Source organism: Balaenoptera ricei, chromosome 1 (assembly GCF_028023285.1).
Source record: "Balaenoptera ricei isolate mBalRic1 chromosome 1, mBalRic1.hap2, whole genome shotgun sequence".
NCBI classification, from domain to species: Eukaryota; Metazoa; Chordata; class Mammalia; order Artiodactyla; family Balaenopteridae; genus Balaenoptera; species Balaenoptera ricei.
In genome coordinates this window covers 100,323,911-100,336,397 of record NC_082639.1, presented here as the reverse complement: position 1 = coordinate 100,336,397, position 12,487 = coordinate 100,323,911, and the positions used below count along the sequence as shown (strand labels likewise).

Sequence of the window (12,487 nt, the reverse complement as noted above, 5' to 3'; positions counted from 1 at the left end):
CAGGCACTAGAGGGGATGTGGCTCGACGGCGAGGTGGGCGGCGCTCACCAGGCTCCCAGGCAGTTCTTGCACCTGCCTTGTCGCCGCCTATACTTGTAACCATAGCAATCAGTGGCCAGGAAGAGGTTCCGAAATGTCTGATTTGCAGCTCCGTTCGATTTTAAAGCAAAATCGCCCTCATTTGACATATTACCAAGTTCCTTTTTCCTCTGCATCTCATCGTTTGTCCAGGGGTAAAAGGCCGGGGATTCTTTTACCTCACAAAGGTTATGAGAGGAATAGGAAATTGAAAAGTAACTATGGAGACCACCTCCTCCGTGTAAAATGACGAAGGGGCACACGGAGACGATAATGGGAACGCGCCGACAGACTGAAAGCCATTAACATTGTTTCGGCCGTTAAGGCGGTTGGTGGCAACTCTCCGCCCAGCGCCGGTTGCGTCGCAGCCCGAAGCGTGACTCGGCGCACGCTCCCTTTCGGCTCCTCTGCTCACCGACCCAGCGACGCGGCGGGGGCGCGGAGAACTACCGCTCCCGTGAGGCTCTGCGCGGCCCAGAGTGCTTTACAATAGAGCTCGGTTGGAGGGCCCTGCGGAGAAGCTCCGGGAAGTACTGCTTCCGGCCATGTTCAGCTCTGGACGAAGAATGGCCGAGAAGTGGAGAGTGGGGGAGAGACTCCAATGCCCAGGGGGCCGTGCGCGGGCGGCGCTTGCGCGGTACGCGGACGGGGGGGCGGTCGGGCCATTTAAATGTGTGTTTGTGGGTGAAATGGCTGCGCAGGTCGGAGCGGTCCGCATAGTACGGGCGGTGGCGGCGCAGGAGGAGCCGGACAAAGAGGGGAAGGAGAAACCCCACGCTGGGGTCTCGCCGCGGGGAGTGAAGCGGCAGCGCCGAGCGAGCAGTGGGGGGTCTCAGGAGAAGCGGGGGCGGCCGAGCCAGGACCCCCCTCTCGCTCCCCCTCACCGGCGGCGTCGCAGCCGCCAACATCCCGGGCCGCTGCCGCCAACGAATGCAGCCCCAACCGTCCCAGGCCCTGTTGAGCCTCTGCTCCTGCCGCCTCCGCCGCCACCTTCGCTGGCACCCGCCGGGCCCGCTGTCGCTGCCCCGCTCCCGGCCCCGGGCACTTCGGCCCTCTTCACCTTCTCGCCCCTGACGGTGAGCGCGGCCGGGCCCAAGCATAAGGGCCACAAGGAGCGGCACAAGCACCATCACCACCGCGGCTCTGATGCTGACCCCGGCTCCTGCGTTCCGGGAGAGCTCAAGCACAAGGACAAGCAGGAAAACGGCGAGAGGACTGGAGGGGTGCCTCTAATCAAGGCCCCCAAGAGAGGTGAGAGCAGCCGAACTGCCCCGAGCTTGGGCTCTATCTAGGTCTCTCTCTGTTGCGATATCCCGCCCCTTTAGCCCTGAAAGACTCCAGCTCCCTGCTTACCTCCTGCTGCTCTACTCCCCTAAGCCCACTGGGGTGGATCCTGGATTTCAAACCGTTGACACCGTCTGACCTACTTGAAGCTTCTCGCTTCGAGGCCGAGCTGTCAGTTACTAACCCCCTTACCAGTCCCCCCTCCTCGAGCCTTTACCGACGTTTGTTTTCAAATTCGCCAGGGTTTCCGCGCCGCGCGGTCCTTAGCGTGGGATTAGTAGGTGGGGTATTGAAAACTGCTTGTCTAAAGTAAAGGCTTGTCGTTGAAATCCCTTTTTTCCTTGTTTTCCTTGATGGAAAGCTTGAATATTCACTCTCCTCTGCTCCACAATATTCACGTGTATGGTTTGGGACTTTAAGGAGTTTGAATTTGTACCGAGATTAGCTCGACTCACTGGTTGCCTTAGCTTCTGCAAGGTGAGATATCAAACGCAGTTTATCTTTGTTCTTTTTTTATGTGGAAGTAAAACTCATTTTTAATTTTCATATGAAATCTCAATTTTCAGAAAAGGGATGGGGAAGGTTTTCTCTCCCCTTTGATCCTAGAAAATAGGACCAACCAAGCCTCTGAAAAGTTCAGTAGGAGATAGTAGAGACAAGAATTCCAGTTGCTTTTTCATCTACCCGGTGCAACAGATTGAGAATTTATTTATTTCCAGTAAACTCACTAAAATCAAGACTATTTAGCCCAGAAAATGTAGGACTATCTGAGTGTGGGTTCTAGAGAAGTTAGGTTGACCAAAATTGCTGTTTTCCTATTCCCAAGTACCTGTAGCATTTATTTACTTTCTCTTTAGAAGAAGGGTATGGGGGGGGGAGGGATAAGAATTTTGATTATGCCATGTGTTTGTACTTTGTATATGATTTTATATAATTTGTTAGAGTTGTCTCCTCAAGAAGAGTTTAAAATACTTCTGTTTCTTAGTACTGGGGCAGTTATTACGTGTTAATGAACTAGTCTTTCAATCTCAAGTTTGGTGAGTCTTGGATTTCTTCCACATATTTGGTCTTCACCTAGGCCTCATTAATTTGTGTGTGTGTGTGTGTGTGTGTGTGTGTGTGTGGTGCTACTTCCAGATAGTGCAGTTTGTTGCAAATAATTGCTCAGTAAGTTTTTATTGAATTGAACTAAATCTTTCTTCCTTTGGTGGTATCCGAGTCTTAGCCTCAGGAGTAGAATTTGTGCCAAATTGATAGGAACGCCAATTTCCACCACTACTATGCAGTGATCTTGCGCTCTTTTATTTGTGCCTTTATTTCTCACCTTCTCATTTCATGTGTGTATGTGTTTTTGTGTGTTTCAACTGTACAGAGCTAGAGGGAATCTTAGAGATCATCCAAGTCAAATTTGTATTGTTGAAGAGTGAAAACTGAGGCCTAAAGTAGTGAAGAGACTTGTCTAGTCACAGTTAATTAGTAACAGGTACCAAAAAAAAAAAAAAAAAGAATCATTGACATAATAGGGAGTAGAACCCAAGTCTCCTGAATCCGAGTTCAAGCTTCATCCTCCAGCTTCATGATGTTGCTTTCTCTGTTTGCTATTCACTTTTTCCACTTCTTTGCTTATCTTTTCCCTGTGCCTTGGCATCAGAGTGGCAGTAGCCAGTCCCATTAAGAATTTCTGACCTAGCCCCCTTTTATGGGAGGATAGTGGCAAATACATGTATAATAATTCATAACACAGTGTGCGTCTCTGAAAATTGCAGAGGCCATGTCTTTAAAAAACAAACAAAAACAAACTTTTAACCCAGTGCTGCCTGACAGAACTTTTCTATGATGATGAAAATGTTTTCTATAAATGTGTTGTCCAGTATGGTAGCCATTAGTCATATGTGGCCCTTGAACAAATCTTGAAGACTTGAAATGTGGCTAGTGTGACTGAGGAACTGAATTTTTAATTTTATTTCTAATTAATTTATAATTAAATAGTTCTTTTGGCTCTTGGCTACCACATTGGATAGTGTAGTCCAAGCAGTTGTGGTTTGCTAGTATGTGAAGGAGGAAAGTGGGTTAAGATTAGCTAATTTAAGCATTTTAACTTTTTAAAAAATTGAGATATAATTGACACATAATATTATATTATTTTTAAGTGTACGAAGTAATGGTTCAGTATTTGTATATATTGCAAAATGATCACCACAATAACTCCAGTTTAAACATTTTGACTTTTGAATGAGAGACTGTTGGATTATATATTCTGGAGGGAAAGATTCCCTTGCCAAATACGTTAAGGAAAAAAACAATACAATAGCCTCCTAGCTATATGACACACACTGGCATTTTAAAAGTTCTGAGAATCTTACAGAAAATAAACTGGTTTAACCTTTGTTTAATCCACGCTTTTGCACTACACTTTGATGGATACCTTTTGTTTTTCCACTAAATATCTTTATACTTGTTACAGTGATGTGCTGGAGGCATGCCTCTGGAGTCAATCTGAGTTTAAATCATGGCTCTACCACTTACTGTGTGACCATGGACAAATTACTTTAAGCTCCCTCAGTTTCAGTTTTCCTGTCTGTAAAATGGTGTTGTGCTATTTCTTTTATAAGATTGTTTGTGGCTTAAGTGAGACAATATGTGGAAAGCACTTAAGTGTCTGGCTGTTATTAGGTACTATTAAAACTGCTTTTTGTTATTTTATCATGCTTGATCCTTGAAACAACTCTAAGATTGATAAGGAGAGTGACTAGACCCTTGTTATTTACAGAACTATGTCTTCCCTTCCCTTATCCGCAGGTTTTCAGAAACTCTTTTAGCTTTTTATTTTGAGATAATTATATATTCACAGGAAATGGCAAAAATAGTACAGGGAGGTCTTTACCCTTCACTAATTTCCTCCAAAGGTTACATGTTACATAACTATTGTGTAATATCAACACCAGAAAATTAACAAATTAACATTGGTACAATGGTGTGTGTATAATTTTGTGCCATTTTAACACCTGTAGTGGTAGTTTAACTACCACTGCAATCAAGGTACACAACTATTCCATCACCACAAAGATCCCCCTTGTGCTATCTCTTTGTAATCTTAGAACTTCCTGTGTCTCCCCACCTTCCCCAACCCCTAGAAACCACTAATTTGTTCTCCAACCCATAATTTAGTCATTCTGAGGATGTTACATAAATGGAATATATATGGTATGTGATCTTTTGAGATTTTTTCCCACTCAGCATGTCCTTGAGATCTATTCAAGTTGTATGTATCAATAGCTCATTTTTTTCATTACTGAGTAGTGTTCTATGGTATGGATATACCACAGTTTAGTCACCTGTTGAAGGACATTTTGGTTGTTTCCAATTTGGCCATTATGAATAAAGCTTCTGTGAACGTTCATGTTCAGGTTTTTGTGTGGATGTAAATTTTCATTTTTCTGTGAATGCAATTGCTGGGTCATGTGGTTAAGTACATGTTTTGTTTGTGTTTTTGTTTTTTTGTTTTTGGAAGATATTGCCAAACTATTTTCTGGAATATCTGTACCACTTTATATTCCCACCAGCAATGTATGAGAGATCTACTTTCTCCACATCCTTGCCAGTGTCTGATATTGTTACTATTTTTATTTTATCTGTTTTAATAATGTGTAATGATACCTCATTGTGGACTTAAGTCGCATCTCCCCAATGGCTAGTGATACTTAACATCTTTTCATGCCATCATTTGCTGTCCATATAGTCTCATCAGTAAAATGTCTCTTTAGTTTTTTGCCCATTTTCTAATTGAATTGTTTGGTTTTTTACTATTGAGTTTTGAGAATTCTTGATATATTACAGATATGTATATTCTTTATCAGAATAATGGTTTACAAATATTTTCTCCCGCTCTGTTGTTTGTCTTTCCATCCTCTTAACAGGGTCTTTCAGAGAGCAAACATTTTAAATTTTGTTAAAGTCTAATTTGTTGATTTTCTTTTATAGATTATGCTTTTGGTGCCATGTCTGAGTTCCCAAGACCTAGGTCCCAAAGATTTTCTCCTGTTGTTTTCCCAAAAGTTTTATTTAACTTTAACTTTTACATTTGAATCTCTGATCCATTTGAGTTAATTTTGTATAATGTGTGTGGTTTAGGTTGAGGTTCTTTTTTTTTTTTTTTGCCTATGATATCCGACTGCTCCAGCACCTTTTGTTGAAAAGACCATCCTTCCTCCATCGAATTACTTTTGTACCTTTGTCAAAAATCAGTTCCACTGCCTATTTTTGTATAACCTTTGAGCTAAGAATGGTTTTTACATTTTAAATGGTTGGAAAAAACCCATGACATATGAAATCATATGAAATTAAAGTTCAGTGTCCAGAAATAAAGTTTTATTGGGACACCACTCCACTCATTCAATTGTATTGTCTCTGGGAGATTTTGCACTACAGCAGTATAGACAGTAGTTGGGATAGACGATATGGCTTGCAAAGCTTATGATCTGGCTCTTTGTAGAAGAAGTTTGCTGATCCCTGAGATAGATCATTCAGCTGAGAGACCTGTTCCTGCACACCAGCCCTACAGTACTCAATCCAAATTCATGTATAGGTTAATTATAAATTTTGATTCCAGACATTTGGAGTTGCTCATAAATAGTTGAAACAAAAATTTAATCTGTAAATGCTAAGGTAAACTTGCTTCGTATGTAAAATGGGAAGTATAGTGACTTTCGAAGAGCTGAAGTGTCACACTTCAGCTTTTCTAGTTAGTATATGATAGAACTGAATCTAGAACCCAGTTTTTTTGACTCATGGTCCTGTTGGCTTTTCACTTTCCACTAAGCACATTTACATTGTTAATAAAGAGATACTAAAATATTGTTTGATTCTTGCAAGCAACAGGCTTGAATCTTAATTAAATGATAGTTACCTGTCTTTTGAAATCTTAATTTTTTCTGTCCCTCTTACTGCTCATAAAAGCCTAGAACAAACTTCCTCAAAAAAAACTCCATCAAAATAAATAATGCTTCTTCTTAATTATTCTTGGCTAATAAATTAATGATTTTAGTAGTATTTTAATATTTTTTTAAAAAAGGAAAGGAGGAAGTTGATTTCCATAGCTCTCTTCTCCACTGTCATTAAAATGACAGGATTGCTCTTATATATTCTAGTGAGTCAGCCTTCCTTTCTCACATTTCTCATCTTTGACCAACTGCCCAACTGCTCTCACAGGGAAAGTGTCCCTACGTCACACAACAAATTGAAATTTTCTGTGATGTCAAAAAGCTATTGGCAGGAATTTTAATTTAGAAATAGTTTATTGTTTTCAGTGATAGGAGTGGGGAATTATTGGGGGATTATACAGAGAACTGAGATAAACAGATAATCTCATTTATCAGAGCAACACCTTCAGGGACTGATATTTTACTTTACCCACCTAGAGAGAGGAAAACAGGCCTTTAAGGACATTTTTTGCATAACCTAAATAATGTTATTTTTGTGATTCTGTAGAATTATCGTGTTGTGGGCACTCAGTAAAATATTTGTTGAATGTAGTGATGCTCCATTTATTGGAGGTTCTTCCAAGCCACCTCAAGTCCATTAGTTGGAATTAGATAATTTTAGTTGAACATCTAAGGGGAGTAGATAGAGAAGGCAGAAAGAAGAGTTTTGGAGTCAGGTAAGAGTTTGAATCTAGGTTGTCACCTATTACCTTTGTGACCTAATATAGGTAACATATCTTGTTTCAAGCTCTGTTTTCTTCTCCGTAAAAAGGATTTATATATCTACTTCACTGGTTTGTTTGGAGATTAAAATGAGATAACATACATGATCCCTAGCAGACACTTGATGAATAATAGTCTTCTTCCCTCTTTCAGAGATTTTTCCCCTTTTAATGTGATTCTCTGTGGTCCACCTCATTGTACTCTAGGTTGATAATTTCTAGCTCTAGTTTTTTTTTAAATTAATTAATTAATTTGGCTGCGTCGGGTGTTTCGTTGCGGGGTGTGGGCTTCTCTCCAGTTGTGGCATGCGGGCTTAGTTGCCCCGCAGCATATGGGATCTTAGTTCCCTGACCAGAGATCGATCGAACCTGCGTCCCCTGCATTGGAAGGCGGATTCTTTTCTTTTTTCTTTTTTTAAAAAAGTTAATTAATTTATTTTTGGCTCCATTGGGTCTTGGTTGCTGCGTGTGGGCTTTCTCTAGTTGCGGCGAGTGGGGGCTACACTTCGTTGCGGTGCGCGGGCTTCTCATTGCAGTGGCTTCTTGTTGCGGAGCACGGGCTCTAGGCACACAGGCTTCAGTAGTTGTGGCACGTGGGCTCAGTAGTTGTGGCTTGTGGGCTCTAGAGCGCAGGCTCGGTAGTTGTGGCACATGGGCCTAGTTGCTCTGTGGCATGTGGGATCTTCCTGGACCAGGGCTCGAACCCGTGTCCCCTGCATTGGCAGGTGGATTGTTAACCACTGCGCCACCAGGGAAGTCCCTGGAAGGCAGATTCTTAACCACTGGACCACCAGGGAAGTCTCTCTAGCTCTAGTTTTGATATCCCAGAATTATTGCCAATTATTTCAAGGAATGTTATCAAATATTATTATTATTAAAATGATAAAAATGGTGAGGGAGGACTTAATTGTGTGTCAAATACTGAGATGAGGGCTTTATACTCATTGTCTCATTTAATTCTTACAATAACTCTGAAATAGATACTACCATTAATAACATTTTAGATGGTAAAAGTTTAAGGAGATTTATGAGCTTGCCCAGAGGTCTTAGTGAGTAGTGGAGCTGGGACATTAACCTGGGTGTGTTTAACTGTAAAAGCATCTGCTCTTCAATAACACACTCTACTGCCTTTACAATTAAACTTTTTGGAGTAATAATAGTAGTTAACATGTGTTGAGTATTTGTCATGTTCCGGGACTATTCTAAATACTTTATATGCTTTGTTTCATTTACTCTGCACACTGATTTTTTGAGGAGGTGCTGTTGTTTTCCCCCATTTTATTAATGAGAAACAAGGTACAAAGAAATTAACTTGCAAAAGGTAATACTGCTAGGAAGTGGTAGGACAGGGATTCAAATCTAGCCAATCACTCTTAAACACCATAATTAGAGGGGTGGCAGGTAAAGTAAAGCAATGTTGTAACTGTACAGTGATTTACTAAAATGATGGCTTCCAGATCTGCAGTTGTTTTTTTTGTTTTTCAATTAATTAATTAATTTATTTATTTTTGGCTGTGTTGGGTCTTCGTTTCTGTGCGAGGGCTTTCTCTAGTTGTGGCAAGCGGGGGCCACTCTTCATCGCGGTGAGCGGGCCTCTCACTATCGCCTCTCTTGTTGCGGAGCACAGGCTCCAGACGTGCAGGCTCAGTAGTTGTGGCTCACGGGCCTAGTTGCTCCGTGGCATGTGGGATCTTCCCAGACCAGGGCTCGAACCCGTGTCCCCTGCATTAGCAGGCAGACTCTCAACCACTGCGCCACCAGGGAAGCCCCCTGCAGTTTTTTGTTTTTCCTTTTTAGTCAGGATTTCATGTGGAGCTGGAAGAACTTTTAATAAGACCAAAGATAATTTACTTTCAGAAAATAAAACTTTAGCCTTTATTCTTTATTATGATTAATAAAATATAAAAAATTATAATTGTTTTGCTTTTGCTTATCCACCATGATTTTTAGGAATTGAGGATATTACGTATTTTTCAGTTCTAAGCTGTAATTCAAGCATAAAAATGGTGTTAATGAACTAAAGTTTTGTAATGTGGAAAGATAATTTTTTTTTTCATTAATGAAAGCTTTCAATAGTGATGTTAAATAAATGGTACTATTTAATAGCTGATAATATTAATGGTATTAGCGCATATGAGGATTTTATTGATAGTGTCATGTATTGATATATCGTTATAATGACCTTTTTTAAGACAGCCAGCAATTTATCGCTCAAATGTTTGTATCTTTCTCTGTAGAATTACATACTTCTCTTTATATTTAATTTCACAGTTCGATATGTGAAAGCTTTCCTTAATCACAGATGCAGTGTATCTTGGCTCTTTTTCTGTAAAAGAACTGATGTCAATAAATACTCACTTCTGCACTGTAGGGAAATACTCAAAATATTACTTCCTGAATACATTCTCTGGAAAGCTAAAAACACTCTACCAGAAATGGAAAGATTGTAAAGACTTTAGACATTGCTTTTTAAAAAAAATTGATATATAATTGACATACAACATTATGTAAGTTTAAGGTATACAACATTGATTTGATACATTTATTGCAAAGACTTTCTTTTAAATAACATTTTTAATTCTAGGCAAGACAACCCCCGTATCATTCTCCTAAAGCAACGGTGACTAACTTACTGTAATAACCTTTAACAACTTTGTGTATGTATGCCATTCTCAATTAGTTGCCATCACAATAATTCAAAAATAAATTTTTTGTTTATTTATGGAAATTCATTAGCTAGTGTGATACAAGTAGTCTCAAATTTCTGTATAAACAAAGGCAAGCTTTATCTCAGCCTTAGATAAGAATCAAAATTTGAAAAATAGGATTAGTGAGGAGATTGAAATTTATTTCATATTTTAGACTTTTATGTTGAAATATGAGATTACAATCAATTTAAGGCCCTTTTCATTTCCTTGTGCAGTGTTTTTTTTGAGATGGGCTGTGTTAGACTAATTAAATGGTTCTCATATAAATGAGTTTTGGAATGAAACCTACAGAGCCTTGGCCATGATAGAAATACCATTGGTAAGCTGATAGTAGTATAGAAAATGTGTTACAATCAAGGCAGCTCCTTCTTGGTGTTAATTTCAGTGGCAGATCTAGGTCACAATTCATCTTCTGCATACCAAATACCTCCTCTGAAGCTTAAAATAACCTATCTATTCATAGGTATTTTTTCTTTTTCTTTTTCTTTGCTTTTTTTTTTTTTCCCCCCTGTGAAATTGCCAAAACATTTAGCAGAGGGTAATTAGATGACTATTTTAAAATTGGTCTAACCTTTATATTTAATGGCATTAACATTTAGTTGCTTGGGAGAATTGCCCAAATTACTGATTTGATATATGGGAAAAGTATTTAGATTAATTTTATCTGGTAAGAATTACAAATTACTGTTACTAAGTATTTTAAGAATTCTGAAAGATTTAGTTACATATAAAATAAAAGATTGCTTTTTCTCTTGCCACTTTAAGCAATCTAATTACATTATATTTTGGTATATGATTTCAGTTTACCTATAAGTGATGCTTGCAAATGAAGGGCTTTCTTTTTGTTGTTTAAAATCAAATATTAAACAGAATGAAAGTCATTTGGTATCTGTACACTCACTTCAAAGTCTGACTTGTACATTTAAATATTTTCCTTAGAAGGTTTTATAACTTCTGTAATATCTGGTGACTTGGAATGATTTTGTATTGAGTGGTGTAATTTGTCATATGTTTACATATTATACCAAGTAAATTCTTTTTTAAAAAAATTATTTATTTATTTATTTATTTATTTATTTATTTATTTTTGGCTGTGTTGGGTCTTCATTTCTCTGCGAGGGCCTTCTCCAGTTGCGGCAAGCGGGGGCCACTCTTCATCGCGGTGCACGGGCCTCTCACTGTCGCAGCCTCTCCTGTTGAGGAGCACAAGCTCCAGACGCGCAGGCTCAGTAGTTGTGGCTCACGGGCCTAGTTGCTCCGCGGCATGTGGGATCCTCCCAGACCAGGGCTCGAACCCGTGTCCCCTGCATTGGCAGGCAGATTCTCAACCACTGCGCCACCAAGGAAGCCCCCAAGTAAATTCTTTACTGTAAAAGTTATTGAACTTGTTCTTCCCAGATGTAGTAATAGGACTAATTGGAGTATCTGTCTTAACACTGGATTACTTGAATCATGTCAGAAGTACTGTTTTTGGGTGGATAAATTCTAAACAGTAAATACCACACCAAGCTTGAAGGTTGGTCAGGACTATACCTGTTATTTAATCCTGAATATTTCTTGCTGGGACTATTTCCCAACTAGTAAATAAAGATGCCATTCTATTTTGGGTTTATCAATCTGTGATAATCCTTTAAAAATTGAAAGTAATATTTTAAATTATAAAAGTAATGTATGTTTATTGTAGAAATTAGAAAATATAGGTAAGCAAAAAAGAAGAAAGCTAGACATTTGTAATTCTACCGGCCTAGATAACTAGCATTAATACCTTGGTGTATATTTTCCAGATACTTTTCTGTGTTGTGTGTATATGAAATATATATAGATAAGTCATACTTTTTTCTCTTTAGGTCCTTTGCTTCTCTCTAGAATATTTTTCCCTAGAAAACATGCCTGGCTTGTCTTATTATTTAGTACTCAGCCTAAATGTCACCTCCTAAAGAGAGCTTCCCCAGCATCTAGAGTAGCATACTGATACTTTCTCTTTGAAGTCCAACTAGATTATAAGGTCCAAGAGGGTAGGGATTATATCTGTCTCAGTCAACACTGTATCTCTAGTGCTCAGCAGTGTCTCTGGCATATAATAGGTACTTAATAAATGTCTGAATGAGTATTTAATATTATAAAAATAAGATCAGATTACACATATGTTAGATGCTCTGGAAAGAAAGGTAAGATATATACCTCTGACCTTAGACTGCTTACAGTCTAGAGGAAAGGTGGAAAATTAATGTGTTAATGCTGTAAGAGGGGAAGTACAGTATTAAGGAAGCACATAGTAGGAGTAGCTATCCAAATTGGGTGGGAAAGAGTTGTTAGAGAAGGCTTTCTGGAAGCGTGACAATGTAAACATTTCATAACCTTGTAATTTGTCAGTTCTTTTTACCTATAATATAATTTAGAATGGCTGGGTAGTATTTTATCAGTATGTAAGTACCAGAGTTTAATCCATATTCTGTTTTTAGTCATTTAGGGGATTCCCTAAATAACACTGTCGTGAATATCTTTATGTTATCTTTTCTTAGTTATTTTCTTGGGTAATTTTTACTTGGGGGTGGAATTTATGGGACTAAGAATTATAAGTATTTCCAAGGCTTTGGTGCATATTCATTTTGGGGGTACCAAATTGCCCTCCATGAAGGTTGTACCAGTTTATATTTCTAGCAACAGTGTATAAGAATTCCCCCCCACCCCGAATCTTGCCAATTTATTAGGCAAA

At 39.1% G+C, this 12,487-nt stretch overlaps 1 protein-coding gene across 2 annotated transcripts in view; it reads left to right on the top strand.

The window, feature by feature from the left end:
• Positions 1–623: 623 nt before the first annotated feature.
• The window catches only part of RSBN1 (round spermatid basic protein 1), a 39,395-nt gene continuing 27,531 nt past the window's right edge, over positions 624–12,487 (top strand). Inside the window, exon 1 of one of the 2 annotated variants that reach the window (XM_059928226.1) lies at positions 624–1,329. In XM_059928226.1, the coding sequence (XP_059784209.1) occupies positions 624–1,329 (706 nt within the window). The remainder of the gene's footprint in view (positions 1,330–12,487) is intronic. The other variant, XM_059928236.1, reaches the window with a different exon arrangement.